This window comes from Leptopilina heterotoma, unplaced genomic scaffold (genome assembly GCF_015476425.1).
Source record: "Leptopilina heterotoma isolate Lh14 unplaced genomic scaffold, ASM1547642v1 Lhet_61, whole genome shotgun sequence".
Taxonomy (NCBI): Eukaryota; Metazoa; Arthropoda; class Insecta; order Hymenoptera; family Figitidae; genus Leptopilina; species Leptopilina heterotoma.
Genome location: NW_025111142.1, coordinates 446,833 through 465,283, shown reverse-complemented (window position 1 = coordinate 465,283; position 18,451 = coordinate 446,833). Strand labels below are relative to the sequence as shown.

The 18,451-nt window shown below is 25.6% G+C and overlaps 2 protein-coding genes across 2 annotated transcripts; both read right to left on the bottom strand.

Moving 5' to 3' along the window:
• Positions 1 to 5,390: 5,390 nt before the first annotated feature.
• LOC122509582 (protein arginine N-methyltransferase 3) lies at positions 5,391 to 12,667 on the bottom strand. The gene is made up of 8 exons (XM_043623750.1): positions 12,491 to 12,667; positions 11,301 to 11,648; positions 10,369 to 10,538; positions 9,652 to 9,807; positions 8,222 to 8,409; positions 7,915 to 8,141; positions 7,395 to 7,754; positions 5,391 to 6,337 (listed from the first exon to the last, which is right to left on the bottom strand). The coding sequence occupies exons 1-8, from the start codon at positions 12,501 to 12,503 to the stop codon at positions 6,228 to 6,230; spliced, it is 1,572 nt and encodes a 523-aa protein (XP_043479685.1). The 5' UTR covers positions 12,504 to 12,667; the 3' UTR covers positions 5,391 to 6,227.
• A 768-nt stretch (positions 12,668 to 13,435) lies between these two features.
• LOC122509651 (fidgetin-like protein 1) lies at positions 13,436 to 17,090 on the bottom strand. The gene is made up of 3 exons (XM_043623857.1): positions 16,825 to 17,090; positions 15,428 to 16,559; positions 13,436 to 14,121 (listed from the first exon to the last, which is right to left on the bottom strand). Exons 1-3 carry the CDS (start codon positions 16,977 to 16,979, stop codon positions 13,528 to 13,530), a joined length of 1,881 nt encoding a protein of 626 aa, XP_043479792.1. The 5' UTR covers positions 16,980 to 17,090; the 3' UTR covers positions 13,436 to 13,527.
• Between the last annotated feature and the right edge of the window lie 1,361 nt (positions 17,091 to 18,451).

Here is an 18,451-nt window from a genome sequence, read left to right as displayed (position 1 = left end):
TTGAGAATTAATTTATTTACTAGTGTTTCGAAACTGATGCTGTAAAACGATTTCTTGACAAATATGTTTCTCTTTTTTTTTGGATTGTCATCAAATCTTGTTCAATTGAACAGTTTTATGGTATAAAATGAATTTTGTTCTTAAAAAAGAAACGGTTTTGGTTCAATTAACATGTTTAAAAAAAAAACTTGTAACATCTAAAGAGTAGCAAAAATTCTTCATCTAAAAGGAAGTGAAGTAAAAGTTTAAAAAAAATGAGGTGAACTTTAAGTAAAGCATTAAGCCACTTGTCGTGAACAATTCAGCTGCCGGATTTCATTTATGTTTAAACATAATAATCAAAATACAACACTGAATGGAATGTGGTTGGGAATTAGATTTCACAATCGACGTCCAACCAGATATGCGATTCCTAATGTACTACAGAGATGCCATTGGGCGGAGGAATTTCATCCCCACTCTTGCACCATTTTACATTTAAGTCAATGTAAAATGGCGCAAGAGTGGGGATGAAATTCCTCCGCCTAATGGCATCTCTGATGTACTATTTGGTTTTTATTAAATTTTTATTTATTTTTCCTTTCACAATCGACGTCCAACCAGATATGCGATTCCCAATGCACTATTTCGTTTTTATTAAATTTTTATTTATTAACATTGAATGGAAAAGGGGGTAGAGAATTATTACCATAGACGTACAGCCTGCCATGCGTTATCCATTGTACTACTTTCTTTTTTTTTATTACAGATGATTAGGCAGATCTCAATTATGAAATCACATCATTAACTAACGCTTTAATGACTTTTTCATTAAAGTTTGAGGATGAACTTTGAAAAACACAATCTACATGCCTGAGAATTCAAAGGAGATCCTTTCGGACCACTATTCATCCAAGCTGATGAGGAAAATGTAAATTTTTTATATAATTATTTCAATGATTATTAATTATTATTAATTATTATTAATTATTATGTTTTATACAAGAAATCAAAGTATTGATGACAATCGAGCATTAGTCGACAAAGTAAAGTTTTATGAGGATTATGAAGCGCTCTTTAACAAAGTTCCGCAAAGAGCAAATTTATATTTATGAGAATTAACTGCTTGTTGTAAAACAACAAGATTTATTAAATGTCTTAGGACTTTAGAAATTTTTGCCAGAAGTTGGAAAATTTTTCATGCAAAGTTTTGATAAAAGTGTTCATAACGTTTCATTTACGCATACACAAGAGTATGAAAGAGAAGAACATGATACTGCACCATGTATCATATTTTTAAAAAATATTTCTTACTACAACTGTTAATTTGCCGCTCTCCTAGACGAACTACTTCAGAGTATATTTATAATATTTTTTATCATTTGAAATTGAACCAGATTTTTAAATAATCACTAAATTAAACCCTCCCCCTCGGCTGGGCAGTATAATAGTAGGCAAAAAACAATTTACTGTTTTAGTAGATCATTGATACTTGACTGCTATCATACCGTGCAGCCCAGAGCAAACAGAGTCGAATTTAGTGAATCTCTGTATCACCAGATTCAATTCCAACATGACCCCAAAAGCAGAATATGAATATCACATTAATGATTGAGGAAATTGTCTAATATAATCGAGACATTATATATGACATGAAATAATGAAAAGTAATTAACCGAACGAGGAGACAGTTTTTTGATGGGTATAACCCACTTCCGAGAGGAAGCTTTCCAGTTGGAGCTTTACCCACGGAAAATTTAAATGGATATGTACCAGGCCCAAAATTGCAGAGGCATGAAAGCACTAAATTTAAAATCTTTTTCTCTCGACTTTTCCGGAGGTCGTGGACGTTTAAAAGACTTCCCGTGGGCAAGTGTCAAAGAGTTATTTACGGATTTTCAAGAAGTAACCGATTTACTAGAGATTTTCATTAATTTTGAAAAAAATTCAAAAATACTTGATCAAACACCAAAAACCGTCATTCGATTTATTTCCAAAATCGAAAATTACTGATACCTGCGTGTGGTACACAACTTGCAGTATTTCAGAATTTTTCAAGCGGCACAATCTTGTAAATAATGAAGTCCCATCAGGAAGATGCAAAATTCATACTTTTATCCAAAAACATACTCAGCATGTGGGAAGAGTGTCAAACCAGAGACACTGGTAGTTTATCTAGTGATTATTTTTTTTACAGACATGAACAATAATAGTAAACTTTGATTTAAAATCAAATGCGTAATCTATTTTCTTAACGAAAAGTATGAAAAATCGTAGGGAATTAGATTTCACAATTGATGTCCAACCCGATATGCGATTCCCCATCCATTACATCGTTTTTTTTATAAAAATTTTCATTTTATATTTATTTTTCTAAATAATAGTCAAAATACTATACATTGAATGGAAATTGGTAGGAAATTAAACTTTACAATTGACGTCCAACCAGACATGCGATACCCATTACATTACTTCGTTTTTTTTTATAATAGAATGATTGGTCAGATCTTAATATGAAATCATATCAACTGACAACATTAATGACTTTTTATTTTTTTTTATCCGAACTCTGAAATTCAGTTTCTACTTAAAGACATTCTTGTCTTTAATTCAAAAACTTTTATTTAAGAAGTTCCATAATTAATTTTAGAAACTATCCCCAAGACTCGAATGGTCTTAACTTAATTTTAAAATATTAATTTTTAAAATTTCTTTCTTTCTCTAAATGCAGGGCTCGGATTGTGTGACTTCTTCGACTTTTTTCAACTTTTAGAAGGAAATGTGACTTTTTTTTGTGAAAAAATGCAAACTTATCGACTTTTTCAAGATTTTTTTTAGTAAAATGCGACTGAAATTTAAAAAAATTTTAAAACTTTAAAGAAAAAAGTTTTAATCAAAAAAATGTCAAAAAAAAAATCAAAAAATTTATTTACAAATTTCTTTAAAATTTTTCGAAAACATCAATAACTTCTTTTTTAAATAAATATTTCATTATTATTTTTCCATAGGAATTAAAATTCTTTAAAAGATTCAAATTCAAACCTTTTTGAAATTAAACAAAAATATAAAAAATTGTTATAAAACATAAAGAAATAGATCAATTTCTTCATGTTTTATAATAATTAAAAATGACCGAGTGATAATATTATTGTTTCATATTATAAGACTAAAAAAAATTTTTTTAATTATTTTTTATGAAAATAATTGAATTGTTTGGGAAGAAATTTATAAAACATTAGTAAGTAATTGAATTTTGCAGAAGAATTTTGATATTTACAAAGAAAATTAAAATTAATTGAATTTTGTAAGAATTTTCTTACTTTCGAAGATAAATGAATTTTGCAAACAATTTTATCAGAACTTTCGAAAATAATTAAATTCCATGGCGAATTTTATTATTTATGAAGATAATTAAAATTTTCACGAGAAATTTAAAAAAAAATTGAATTCAATTGAATTTCTAGGATGAATTTTATAATTTATAAAGATAATTGAAAGTTTGACAAAAATTTTATTAAAATTCTTTGCAAATAATTGAATATCAGAGAAGAATCTTATTATTTATAAAGATAATTGAAATTTTGAACAGTTTTTTTTAAATGTTTTAAAAGTAATTAAATTTTGCAAAAGAATTTTGATATTTTTAAAGATAATTAAAATTTTGAGGAGAATTTAAAAAAAAATTCTGAAAATAATTGAATTTCTGCAAAGAATTTTCTTACTTTTGAAGATAATTAAATTTTGCAAAGAATTTTATTAGAACTTTTGAAAATAATTGAAATTTTACAAAGAATTTTATTAAAATTTTTGAAAATAATTTAATTTGGAAGAAGAATTTTCTTATTTTTAAAGATAATTGAAATTTTGTGAAGAATTTTATGAACATTTTTGAAAATAATTGAAATTTTGAACAGATTTTTTAAAAAATGATTAAAAGTAATTGAATTTTTCAGAAGAATTTTATTATTTTGGAAAATAATTGAATTTCTGCAAAGGATTTTGTTACTTTTCAAAAGAATTAAATTCTTGTCATGAATTTTGATATTTATTAAAATAATTGAAATTTGGAAAAGAATTTTATTAAAATTTCTAAAAATAATTGAGTTTTTTTAAAGAATTTTATTATTTTTGAAAATAATTGAATTCTTCTGATAAATATTGTTATTTATAAGAATAATTGAATTTTGACAAGAATTTTATTAAATTTCTTTGCAAATAATTGAATTTCAGAGAAGAATTTTATTCTTCACAAAAATAATTGAAATTTTGAACAGATTTTTAAAAAAAAATGTTTGAAAAGTAATTGAATTTTGCAGAAGAATTTTGATATTTTTAAACATAATTGAAATTTTGAGGAGAATTTAAAAAAACAATTTTTGAAAATAATTGAATTTCTGTGAAGAATTTTCTTATTTTTGAAGATAATTTAATTTTGCAAAGAATTTTATCACAACTTTTGAAAATAATTAAATTTCCATGATGAATTTTATTATTTATAAAATTTTGACGAAAAATTAAGAAAAAATTTTGAATATAATTGAATTTCTGCGAAGAAGTTTATATTACTTTTGAAAATAATTGAATTTCAGAGAAGAATTTTATTATTTATAAAGGTAATTGAAATTTTGACAAGAATTTTATTAAAATTTTTCTTTTAAATAATTGAATTTCAGAGAAGAATTTTATTATTTATAAAAATAATTTACATTTTAAAGAGAATTTTTAAAAAAAATGTTAAAAATACCTCATTAAAATTTTGCGACTTTTCGTTACTTTTGTTGTAAATTTATGCAACTAAAGCGACTGTTTTTTGAGTCTCAAAGACGATCCGAGCCCTGTTAATGTCAAAATGTAAAATTCGACTCAAAATAGAACAGAAAAAAATTGTAATAGAAAAAAACTTCATTTTAAGAAAAATGCATAATCACTAATAGTTAAATTAAATTGACTTAAAATAATTTATTATAACTATAAAAAGTAATCAATTTCTTGAAAATTAATCCTTACTATCGAAAAATTCGATAAAGCGTAAATTTTCAAATTCGGTCCCTTTTGGTCCATTATTAAAAAAAACTTTTCTTTTACATTTGTCAAGAAATCGTCTCAGCATCGATCACATTTCGCTCTGTTAGATTAAATGCAGAAAAAATGGTCAAGCGCTTCAAGTTTTCAATCTACTAAATGCGCAAAGTTGAATACTTTTTTTTTTTTGTAGTTTTATTTATTTATTTTATTTTTTTTTACTTTTCTTTTCTTTTTATTTTGTTTCCATTTATATTTACCTTAAAGGACGACTTTAACTTGTGCGAGAATAACTTGTGATTGTTAATCGTCTTGAAAAATTGTCGAAAAATTTTTTTATTTTAAAGATCAACGGACATAAATTTGTTGATCGTCAAAAAATTTCTAAGTGCGAGTAAAATTGTGCATTTTCCTTGGAAAAAAAAAGCTTTTACAACCTGTGCTTGTGCAACGATTAATTTTGTTGCGTTTTTCTATGTACAAAGCTTTTTTATATATTTTTTTTTCTTGTTTCATTAATATTATTATTATCTAAAGGCACATAAAGTGGAAGAGAGTTTTAAGCATTGCTTTAAAAATTGTGGAAATAATATTTGTAAAATAAATAAAAGAAGCTTAGAAAAATATTTTAAATAATTTTTTGTGGCAATTCCATAAATTTATCAAGCTTGGGAAATTCTACTTGCCTAGAAATTAGCTATCAAAAACTTTTTTTTTTAGTTTCTAAATTCAGAAGCATTTTTGGCTATTCAATTTTGAAATTAAATTCTCATTTTTTATCATCTGTATTTTATTTTTTATCCATTGATTTTAGAATCAAAAATTAAATATGACGATAAATGGCAAATTTGCTGTATAAAATGAAAAATGTACCAAAATTACATTTCTGGATTAATTAATTAAGAATACTAAAAATTTAAAGAATATATTACAATATTTTTAATTATATATTCATAATTGATGAATAATGAAATTAATTCAGTTAAAAAATAATAACTTAATAAATTCACTTAAAAACTAATAATTTAATGAATTCATTTTTTAAAAAAATTATATTACAGAAACAATAACATTATCGTCAAAGAATAAATTTCCAATAACTAAAGTACCGGAAAATAAAACTCTGAGAATTGTTATAATTTCAAATTTGAATGACACTATTTCTTAACTGTTTAAATGTGATTGAAAGTGTCTTAAAATTACTTTTCTTATTTAACTTTTAATTTTTAATCTAAATGATAAACCTGACTGGTGTTTTTCAGCTGAATTGTGATTATCAATCCGCGAATGTCCTTAACGTGCCTTCGGCAAATTAATTTTCCACTAACTGTCTCACCTGTGAATAAAACAATTTTAATTAATTTTTCTGTTTAATACCTTTATCAATAGAAAATAAAAATTAGAAGGGACAAAAAATATACTAAACAACGAATTAAAATTTGTTAAAAGTAAAAAAAATTAAAAAATTGTTAAATTATTCAAAAGCATCAATAGTTTTATTTAAAATAAATATTTAATCATCATTATGTTTCCATAGGAATTAAGATTTACAAAAGTTTCAAATTAACTGTTTGCGTAGAATTCTTATCATGAATTTTGATATTTATTAAAATAATTGAAATTTGGAAAAGAATTTTATTAAAATTTTTAAAAATAATTAGATTTTTTTAAAGAATTTTATTATTTTTGAAAATAATTGAATTCTTTTCATGAACATTGTTATTTATAAAAATAATTGAATTTTGCAAAGAATTTTATCAGAACTTTTGAAAGTAATTAAATTTTTATGATGAATTTTATTAGCTTATAAAATTTTGACGAAAAATTAAAAAAAAATCTTGAATACAATTGAATTTCTGCAAAGAATTTTATTACTTTTGAAAATAAGTGAATTTTGCAATGAATTTTATTATTTATAAAGTTAATTGAAATTTTGACAAGAATTTTATTAAAATTTTTCTTTTAAATAATTGAATTTTTTTTTGCATTCATTTTGTAACTTCTCCAAAATTAAATTACTTTTTTATTGTTTTTTAAATAAAATTCTTCTATAGATCGATTATTTTTAATAATTGATTATATGTATTAAAAAAATTTAACTCATTTCAGAAGAATTTGAATTTATAGAATTTTTCAAAAATCTAAGTTCTTTAAAATTTCTAATTAATTTCATTGAATTGAAAAAGAAATATATTTATTATTATACATATATATATTTTTTATATTTTTAATTTAATTTATTTTTTATTGAAAAAATATAAAAATTATTGAAAATCTTTTTCCTTTGGGGTTAATTATAGAATTCCGAAGATAGGGATAAAAAAATAAAAATAATAAAAATAAATAGAGATTGAATAAATAAAAAAAATAAATAAATAAATTGAAAAGTTTACCTTCAGATATACTAATTGGTTCGCTGAGGGAGAAGACAGTCTGTTTCCAGTGCGTGGGAGTTGATTGTGGTCCAGTACTAAAGGATATTGGATTGTCCAAATCGAAGAACACATCGAAATATCCAACAATGGCAGTTAATGATCCGGTTTTTTTCACCGTCAATTCGAATGGCGATGAAAAATTGACGCAATTCGTGTCAACGGTGTAAAGATCGAATGATTGAAGTTGGGCAACGCTAGTTATCAATTCCTGAGGATTGCAAGTTTCAATACTCGCCTCTCTTATTACTTCCGCTTTCATGCAACTCATTTTAAATCCATAAACATTCGACCAATAATCCACGAGATCCACGTAACGTTCTTTAAAAAAAAAAATTTTTTGAAATATCAATCCAGGTATTCAATACCGAAAATTTTATTGTAAAATAAAAATAGTATATAAAAATAGTAATTAAAAATAGTAAATAAAAATAAGAAATATAAATAATAAATACAAATAGTAAATAAAAAAAGGACTTACTGGTATCTCCACTTCCAACTATGCTGAGAGTACATCGATTCGGTAAAAGTTTCCCCCCAGGTGAAAGATAATGATCTCTGGCGTAAACGACCGTATCTAACATTCCCTCGAAGAGTAAAAAATATCCCATCCACTCGGAGACGATCGCGTCAACTTTGTCAATATCTAATTCAATATCTTCTAATCGTCCCTTCTTCAATGTTATCACATCGTCGAGATTATTTTCCCTGTTAATATACATACAAAATTGAAGGTAAAAAAAAAGTATTGTATGTAAAAAAAAAATTCAGAGAAAATTGCTTCGAACCTGACAATATCCATAGCTTGATAAATAATTTCCGATTGATCGATGCTGATGACTTTTCGACATCCAGATTTTGCAGCGAACATGGAAAGAATTCCCGTCCCACAACCAACGTCCAACATCAAACAATTATGGAAAGTGTGCGAATTCATTAATAGAGCATCACGATAGCTTTCCGTTCGGACCTTGTCCTATTAAAAAAGTAATAAAAATAATTAATAACTAATATAAAATTATAATAATAACAAACTTCGCACTCGATAATATTAATTTTAAAAAAGTAGCAAAAAGTAGCTATCGAAAAATTAAACAAGACAAACAAACAAAAAAACTCGTTTTAGATAATTCATAAAACTGACAAAAATTTCATTTTATATTTTATTTTCTTGACTTCTAAAAATAATTTAATTTAAAAATTATTTAAAATAATTAGAATTTTGACAGGAATTTAATTAAAATTTTCAAAAATAATTGAATTCCTGAGAAGAATTTTATTATTTATGAAAATAATTCAATTATTGCGAAAAATTTTATTAAAATATTTAAAAAGAATTGAATTCCTGAGGAAATTTTACTATTTATGAAACTGACCCATGTTTTTTAAGTTATTAATTTTCAAAAAATTATAATAAAGAAATTCTTAAAATTAATTTTTTCAAAAATATTTTAAAAATAATTTATAAAAGATAATTGTTTTTCAATTATAAAGAATTGAAAAATTTCTAAACAATTGAAATTTGGTAAATTCTATTAAAAAAATAATTGAATTTTTTAAAGAATTTTAATTGCAAAAAAATTCTAAGAAATATTTTTATCAAAAATATTTTAATATAATTTTTTTGAAGCTAATTTTCATTATCAAACACTTTGAAAAAAATCAATTATTTTCAATTTAATTTTACAAAATTTCAATTATTAAAACTCTTTTTTTATTGTAAATTTTAAAAATTTATTTAGTATTTAATATTTATAAAAATAGTTGAAATTGTTTCGAAAAAATTATTAAAAATTTTAGGAAATAATTGAGTTTTATGGAAATCATTTGAAAATATTTGAATTCTTACTAGGAATTCAATTTCAATTATTTTCAAAAATTTGCAATTAATATTCTTCAAATGTTGATTTTTGAAAAATTTGTATAAAACACTTTAAAAAAAAATCAATTATTTTCAATTAAATTTGACAAAATTTCAATTATTTATTGAAACTCTTTTCAATTGTAAATTTCGAGAATAAGTTGCATTTTATACTTAAAAATTATTGGAATATTCGAAAGAAAAGTCGAAAAAGTCGTAATTTTTGAAAATAAGTCGAAAAAAGTCGCAATTTTTTTAAAATAGTCGAAAAAAGTTGAAAATGTTATAAATAATCCAAGGCCTGAAAATTTATAAGAATATAAAAAATAAAATTAATTTATAAAAATGAATAAATACCGTTAACATTTCATGATGAATGGCAAAATGACTGTAGGTATTGAAATAACCTTTGTCAATATCACAGGAGACACTTTTTACGCTTCTCTCCTTTAAAGGCTGTGGTTCGTCATCCAAAACAAGACGATGTGCATGTTCTCTCATTTCGTCTATTTGCTGAAACACAAAAATTCATTTTCATTTTTTCTTTTTTATTAATTTTTCATGATCATTTTCCATTGAAACAATTTAATTTATTCAAAATTTACTCTCTACAAATTTATATATTTATTATTTTTTATATTATTACCGATTATCGTGTACTTACATTTGGAAATTAACATAAATACTGGCTTTGAAATTCGGTATTTTAATTTCAGTCCGTTTCGACACTCATACATTAAAGTCATGTACAAGTAACACAAGGACTATTCCTTTTATTGTTAATATTATTTTTTTTTATTTCCATTATTTTATTTTTAAAAATCGCAGTTTCATCTTTTTTAGTTTTCACATTATTTCAAGTATAAATATAAAAAATTTAAAATTATTATTATTATATTATTGTTTTTATTTTTGTTATCGCCATTATTTTTTTTTAGTCAGAGTTTTATGTTTTCATAGTTTTCAAACAAGTAGAATTTTTTTTCTTCTTTCGATAAAATAGAAGCTTTTTCAATGAAAAAAAAAAAATAATAAAAATAGAAAAGATATTATTGCAAAAAAAAAAAAATATACCTGCTTTGCCGAGAGACAAGCCAATTCTCTTTGCTCCAATTGGGCCTTGAGTGATTGTATTGTTCTTTGGAGCTCGGCAAAATGAATTTCCGATAGAGTTACACAGCCATTCTCAGAATTAACCGGATATGCGGCGGGTTTTGTTACTTTCTCCTCAAGTTCCTCCATGTCTGCACAGAGAGACAGATTCGAATTTTTAATCTCCAATTCCTTGCATTGAAAGGGAAAATTTATTAATAATACTTTTATTAATTTTACATTATTATTTGTTTATTTTTGTATTTAATTATTTGTCTACAAAATTAACAGATTTAAATTGTTATTAATCTTTTTCAAGGTTGCCCAAAATATGAATTTTGTTTTTCAAAATTATTTTCATAATTTCAATTCAATTATTCTTTTCTAAAATTTTTAACTATAATTCTTCTTCTAATCAATTATTTTAAATAATTTTTGAATAAGTTCTTTGAGAATTTTATTTGTTTACAATTCAATTTTACGAAATTTCGATTTATTCGGAAATTTTTCAATTCAATATTTATACTAGAAAATAAAAACTTCAAATAATTTTTAAAAAATTCAATTAAACTTTTTCAAAAAAATTAATTCGTTAAAAAAAAGAAAAGTTCAGATTTTCAAAAATTTTAATTTGAAAACCTTTTCAATTTTTTAAGTGTTTTCAACTAAAATCAAAAATATAATTTTAACTTATAATAAATAAATAATAATTAAGGTTTGAATTAGTAAATTTGACCAATAAATAATAATTTTTATTAATTTATTAGTAAAATTTACTAATTTAAAAGTAAATTTTCAGTCACTAATTTAAAATAGTAAACATTTTTACAAATTCAAATCGTGAGAGTATATGTAAATATATTATAAAAATAACGTTATTTTATATAAAAAGTAGATAAATAAAATTTGTTTACCGAACATGAGCCAAGCATCGTCTGGAATGAATGGAGTTAAATATTCATCGCTGTCCCAGATTTTAATGTTGAGGGCATTGAGATCATAGGCAGAGACATTCTTTTTTCTAATAAAATTGATCAGCTTTATGTAAGAATACATATCGAGGGCATGCTTTATCTTGAAGTTTGGTAAGCTGAAATCGTGACAGACCTCAAGATGTTTTAAGGCATCCGATCGATCATTGTATTCCTGCGTACAAAATAGACACGAAATAATTTGTGTCTCTTCATTTTCATCCCAATCATCGCCACTGTCACTGTCGCTCAAATCGTTTATTACATCGTAACAACGATTATTCACTGATACTGAAAAACAATTAAAAAAAATTATTTAAACATTCAAATTTATTATTTGAAATAAAAATAATAGTAAAGTGTCAATTTATAGAAAATTTATTTTGAAAAAATTTTAGCATTTGAAAAATAAATAAGTTTTCTAATGAAGTTAATGATCTTTAATGCAAAAACAAGTTTGTGTTTTTTTTTTGCTTTCTTTTAGTAAAATAATATTCAGTAATTTAAAAATCTACCAATTAAAAAATTTTTTTGATTATTAACGATCATTCACTGAAAGTAAAATAATAAAAATAAATTAATCAAAAAATACAAATTTATTAGTAAAAACAAAAAAAATTTCTTTTTCAAATAAAAAAATATTTTAAAAAATTAAAAATATCAAAATGTTCTTACAAATGCCTTTAAAAATATTAATTAGTTTATACAAAAATAATTTTAAAAGTACCTTTATTATTATAAATTAGATAATTATATTAAAATTTTTCTTCTATATTTTAACAAAGAACAATTTTTTTCCCACCTTTTATACGTCTTCCAAAAATCGAAAAAAATAATTTATTTTTCTACTTAGCAAAAACTGATGATTTTCTTTTTTTGGTACTATTTTTAATTCTATTATTTTTATAGTAAAAATTATATTCGTAAACATTACAATTTTTTGGAAAAAAATTAATTTTTATAAATTTTTCAATCACCGAGATTCACTGTCATAAAAATTATAATTGAAATTTAAAAAAATATCTCTAGGAATAATTGCTAAAAAGTATTGAGTACCTCTTTGTTCTCTAACTATTAAACCTAATAAAATTTCTATTACAACTTTAAATGGAAATTTAAAGAGTTTTACTAACCTTTCTCTGTCATGATGATGACTTTTTGTGTGAAAAACCTTCTACACTAACGAAACAAAATGAAAATAGAAACTATTATTTAAATATAAATAAAATGTTCTCTATTATAAAATATCCATAGTAATGATCATGAGATGTTTATGATTCGAAGGCTTGGATTTAAAAGGGTTAGTTTAGAAACTATTTTAAGCACTTCCTGTTCGAGCACGTGTAGGGATATTGATACTGACCAATCAGAGAAGAGAATACAAAAGTCTCAGCCAATTGGCGTGGGGAATATTCTTCTAGAATTAACAATAACTTCGATTTTTTTAAAATTGAACTTTAAAACTTTAATATTATTTCATTATTCTATTATTGATGGTATTCATTTATTTTTCTTGATTTTTCAATGAAATGATTATAAATAGGGGAGTTTTGAAGGTATTTAAATGCAAATGTGCGGGAATGGGGCAATTATCTCGAAAATGAATGAAGCTTAATGATTCACTTTAAGTCCTATTCACACGATTTAAAAAAAATTTTTATTCTGCGTTCACATGGGAGAGAAAAGGACGAAAGATGTATCTATCTTCTTCTCTCTCATACAAAAGTTTACCTCGTTTATGTACCTTATATTTATTTTATTAAGGCCAACGCAGAATAGATCTCTAACCGGAACCGCATCGTAAGCGTAACCGTAAGAATGAGTTAAAGAAGGATAGGTATATTGTTTATCCTTCTCTAACTCATTCTTACGCTTACGGTTACGATTGCGGTTCCGGTTACAGATCAATTCTGCGTTGGCCTTTATTATTATCACCATTAACCACAAAACATATAGATGGTATGACATTTCATCACATTAAGCTCAATCCCCACTCTAAGTTAAGGCCAAAGTACAATCAAACGCTAACTTCGAGAGGAGGGGGGGGAAATAAAATAGGAAAAAATATTACAACCTACTTTATTACAAAATTCTTTTATTTGCTCTCTAGGCAACGGGTAAAAAAATAATACTCAATAGTTTAGTCTTTATTTAAAAAAAAAATACAAATTTACGTATTTTGAGCCGTTCCTGAACCATAAGTTTTATCCCAATCGAGATAAACGGCGAGATCAGCTTGCGATACACTGGGACGAACAAAAGTTAGAGCTTTCTTAAAATCATCAATGGTAATTTTTCTTATATCGTCAGGTCGAATATTTTCCATTTGATCAATTGGAACACTTCGTATTGGTCCCATACTCGCCTCCTTACAAAGATTTGTCACATCAGCTCCTGAATAGCCATCGGCGAGTCGACCAATTTCCTCAATGTCCTCATTTGTAAGTTCGTGTCGTTCATTTTTTAAAAGATTATCGACAATTTGTACGCGTGCCTCGAGTTCGGGTAGGGGAATATAAAGACGTTTAACGAGTCGTCGACGTGCTGCCTCATCGAGTTCATATGGACGATTTGTCGCTCCTAGGACGAGTATCTTATCCTTGTCGCCCGTTGCTGCACCGTCGAGTTGTACCAAAAATTCCGTTTTCATTCGTCTTGAACTCTCGTGTTCGGTTTCTGATCTCTGAGACAGGAGGGAATCAATTTCGTCGATGAATACTACTGAGGGCTGATGGATGCGCGCTACGGCGAATAGTGCTCGAACCTGGTGAAAAATTTTTATTTTTTAATTACTTTATCTTATGTAGGGTTCTAGAACCCTTGTTTTTTTGTATTTATAACCACTGTCTACCTATTTTAACCTCTTTTCTAATTCTTTCAGCTCATGCCTTCACTCCCAGGACTCCTAGTAAAGTTTAATGATCAACGCACAACTGCTTTGCGAACGCAATGCATGAGTTAGAAAAGGAGGAAAGCTCCCTGCCTTTTTAGAAGAAAAGGTCAAGAATTGTCCGGAAGACCAGCAAAAAATGGTATTAGTATTTAATGATGAATAAAAAAAATCCAGGACAGCAAAACGCCAGTTACGAGTCTCTCAGTCTTTCTGGAAGAAAAAGTCAAGAATCGTCAGTAAGACCAGCAAAAAAGGTATTATGTAGTATTTAATGATGAATAAAACAAATATCCAGGACAGCAAAAAGTTCATTTACTATTCTCCCAGTGTTGTTAAAAAATAAGGTCAAGAATCGTCCGGAAGACCAGCAAAAAATGGTATTAATATTTAATGATGAATAAAATAAAAATCCAGGACAGCAAAACGCCACTTACGAGTTTCCCAGTCTTTTTGGAAGAAAAGGTCAAAAAACGTCAGAAAGACCAGCAAAAAAAGGTATTAGTATTTAATGATGAATAAAACAAAAATCCAGGACAGCAAAGCGTTCATTTACTAATCTCCCAGTGTTTTTAGAAAATAAGGTCAAGAATTGTCAGGAAGACCAGCAAAAAATGGTATTAATATTTAATGATGAATAAAATAAAAATCCAAGACAGAAAAACGACACTTACGAGTCTTCCAGTACTTTTGAAAGAAAAAGTCAAGAATCGTCAGTAAGACCAGCAAAAAAAAATATATTAATATTTAATGATGAATAAAACAAAAAACCAGGACAGCAAAACGCCAGTTAGGGGCCTTCAAAAAATACGTGACGCTTTTTGGGGGGAGGGGGGTTCAAGCTATTTGTTACAGTCAGCAGAAAAAATGGCGCTAATGTATACAATATTGCGTTACATGGTCCAAATTTCCGAAAAATAGCGTTACGTATTTTTTGAACGGTCCCTTACGAGTCTCCCAGTCTTTTTGGAAGAAAAGGTCAAGAATCGTCAGGAAGACCAGCAAAAAATGGTATTAATATTTAATGATGAATAAAACAAAAATCCAGGACAGCAAAACGCCAGTTACGAGTCTCCCAGTGTTAAAAAAATGAATTAAAAAATGATATTAATATTTAATGATGAATAAAACAAAAATCCAGGACGTAGACTAGTTATGCCCTTAATGCTAGTTTTTTTACCAATTTTTCTCCCTCGCCAATCCACTTGGACGTCAATGAACTGGCGGAAATTGAGAAGAACGTTGACTTGCTCTGCGAAGCGATGCACTTTCCAATGAGCGTTTTTCCCGTTCCCGGTGGTCCAAAAAGTAAAATTCCTTTCGGTGGTTGACGCAATCCAGTGAATAGTTCAGGTCTCAGCATTGGAATCACCACCACCTCTTGAATAACTCCCTTCGCGTACTCCAAACCGGCAATATCGTTCCAAGTCACCTTTGTCCCCGAATACATAATTTCGTTCTTAATTTGCTCGACCATTTTCGGTTCAATGTTCCTCAGTAATTCATGTTGACATTCCTCCGGTACATTCTCCATTTCCTCATCGCCATCGGCTTTCATTGGACAAACAAATCTCGAATTAACCGCACCACCTCTACCATGAATTCCAAGCGTTTTTTTCTGTCCATTTTTCTTCGCCTCCTGTTCCATTAATTCAACTCTCGCCGTTTTAAACGCATTCATTGGATTCGATTTCACTTCGTCTTCCGACGATGATTCAGGTGGAAAATTCCTTCGATTATTATATTTCGGTACACTCGACCAACTTTTTCCAACTTTATTCTCTGTTTTCTGATTAAAATACGATTTCTTAACTTGAACCTTTGGTACAAATTTACTATTACTATCAGCCTTCGAGTTCAGTTTCATTTCAAAATTTCGCTCTGCAATTAATTTCTTCTCATTGTTGATTCTTCCAAAATTGAGTTTTGTTTCTGAAGATGTTGGTAAATTATTGCTTCTTGATTCAAAGCCATTTCTCTCCGCTTTTTCCTCAACTTTTGGTATTTTTCGATTTCTCGTGGAATTTTTATTTTGTAATAAATCTATTAATTTTTCAATGTGCCGATCGCTGAATTCCTTTTTTGCACACGATTGTCGATTGTCCTTTTGACAAGAGAGGGGTTTTAAATTCTTTAACATTGTTTGAGGTTCTGTTAATGTTGATTTCCATTGTTTCGGATCGTTGTCCGTTTTAATGCTCAATTCCTTGAATTGTGACCAATAATTATTAATGCCTTTCATATTGTCCACTTTTTCACCTATATTCTCGAGATTTGGGGATAATATTGCTGCCGCCGTGTCCTGCGAATCTCTGTAAAAATTAATTTATTTTCAAAAAATTTATTTAATTTTTAAATAATTGAATTATTTTTTATTTCATATTCAACGAAAAAATTAATTATAATAATGATGTAAACCAAATGCACTTCCGGACCAAAAGGCTTATGCCTTTTGGTGCGGAAGTGCATTTGGTTTCCATTAATTACTTCTTTATTTCGTATTAGTTACAATAGATTATTATTAATTAATAATTAATGAGGAGAAATAAAGAAATTATAAAGTAGAAGAAAACTCACAATTTTTGTGCAACGGAATATTTCATAAAAAGACATCTTCGTTCAATGTCAATTGCTTTAAAATGATTTTCATCGTCTTTCGAAAACTCTAATTCTTGAATTGCTGCTAAATAATTACTTTTTAAATTTTCACCCGCTGTGTTCTTCACACTCATAATCTTGATTAAACTATATATTAAACTACTTCAAAAAAAAATTCTAACAAAATCTGTCTAGCATTTGTTTATTTTGATAATTCACAATTTTTAGGTTATGTTTCTGACAAATATTCAATTCGTTTGGCGCCAAATTTTTATGCGCAGGAAAACAAAACCCGCAAGAGGAAGATTACAAATAAACAATTTTTGGATTACAAAAAAACATTTTAATTTAATAATAAAAATAATATTTAATTTAATAAATAATGAAAAAATTTAAATATTTCTTAATATTTTCAATTTCAATTTTATCAAAAAATTTGAGAATAATTGAATTCTTTTTCGAAGAATTTTATTATATTTATGAAAATAATTGAATTCTCGCAAAGAATTTTATTACAATTTTTTAAAATTCTAATTAAATTCTTTTGAAGAATTTCTTTGAATTTTTTATTAAAATAATGGAGTTTTTTTTAATAATATTTTAATTGAAAATTTTGAAAATAATTGAATTTTATGAACAATTTCTTTCAAGTTTTTAAAATAATCGTGTTTCTTAATAATTGAAATTAAACATTTAATTATTGAATTTTATTGAAATTTTTAGAAAATAATTAAATTCTTTTGAAGAACTTAGTAGAATTTTAGAAAATAATTGAATTCTTTCGAAAAATTAGGTTAAAAATTAAAAGAAAAATGGATTGTATCGAAGGATTTATTAAAATTTTAAAAAGTAATTGACAAATGTATTGTTTATTATACTTTATTGAATAACAAACTTTGCACAATAAAATTGCAATCACTCAACTTAATAGTTTAGAATTTGAAAAAAAAAATTTTTTTTTGTGAAAATAGCACACTTGTGAATTATATTTTTCTTTTTTATCATTCTCTTAAAATTTTAATATTAAATATATCCTTATAATTATTATACAATATAATATGTGATGAAGGTAACTGTAAGGATGAAAAAATTTCAGTCTTAAGTACAAATAATATACTTGCGTTAAGTAAAATAAACAATTTCTTACACCGACTAATTATCGAAATCTTTTGTCCTCGACATTTCTTCTATATTATTATTTTTATTATTTTTATTATTTAAAATTTTTTTATTCAAACTATTCGATCATTTTTTTTTTTATTTCATTTATTTTATTCATTTCAATCAATTTTTTTTTCTTTTCTGAAAAATTTGTTGGAATTTTTTTTTTGAAAAATATTTCAACAAAAGATTTCGAAAATTAGGAATTAAAAGGCCCCGTAATTTCGTAACTGCATTTTTCTTACAAACTAGATTTTTTTTCTTATACAACTATAAAAAGTGCAAATACAAAGATTTCTTAAACAATAATGTCGTGATGATTTTTTTTCTCTCAATAAATCTGCTCTAAGAAAAAATGATTTTTCTTTTCGAAAAAAATGCTTATACAAAGAAACAATTGTGATTTTATTATTTTTTTTTAAATATTCTAATACATATATAAATT

Coding starts and splice junctions, on each gene's coding strand:
- LOC122509582 (XM_043623750.1), bottom strand. Junction 10,539..11,300: donor CGATGCTTGGCTCATGTTCG/GTAAACAAATTT, acceptor CTCTCTGTGCAG/ACATGGAGGAACTTGAGGAG. Junction 8,410..9,651: donor TTCATCATGAAATGTTAACG/GTATTTATTCAT, acceptor CTTTTTTAATAG/GACAAGGTCCGAACGGAAAG.
- LOC122509651 (XM_043623857.1), bottom strand. CDS start 16,979: ATGAGTGTGAAGAACACAGCGGGTGAAAATTTAAAAAGTAATTATTTA. Junction 16,560..16,824: donor TATTCCGTTGCACAAAAATT/GTGAGTTTTCTT, acceptor TAATTTTTACAG/AGATTCGCAGGACACGGCGG. Junction 14,122..15,427: donor TTGGCGAGGGAGAAAAATTG/GTAAAAAAACTA, acceptor ATTTTTCACCAG/GTTCGAGCACTATTCGCCGT.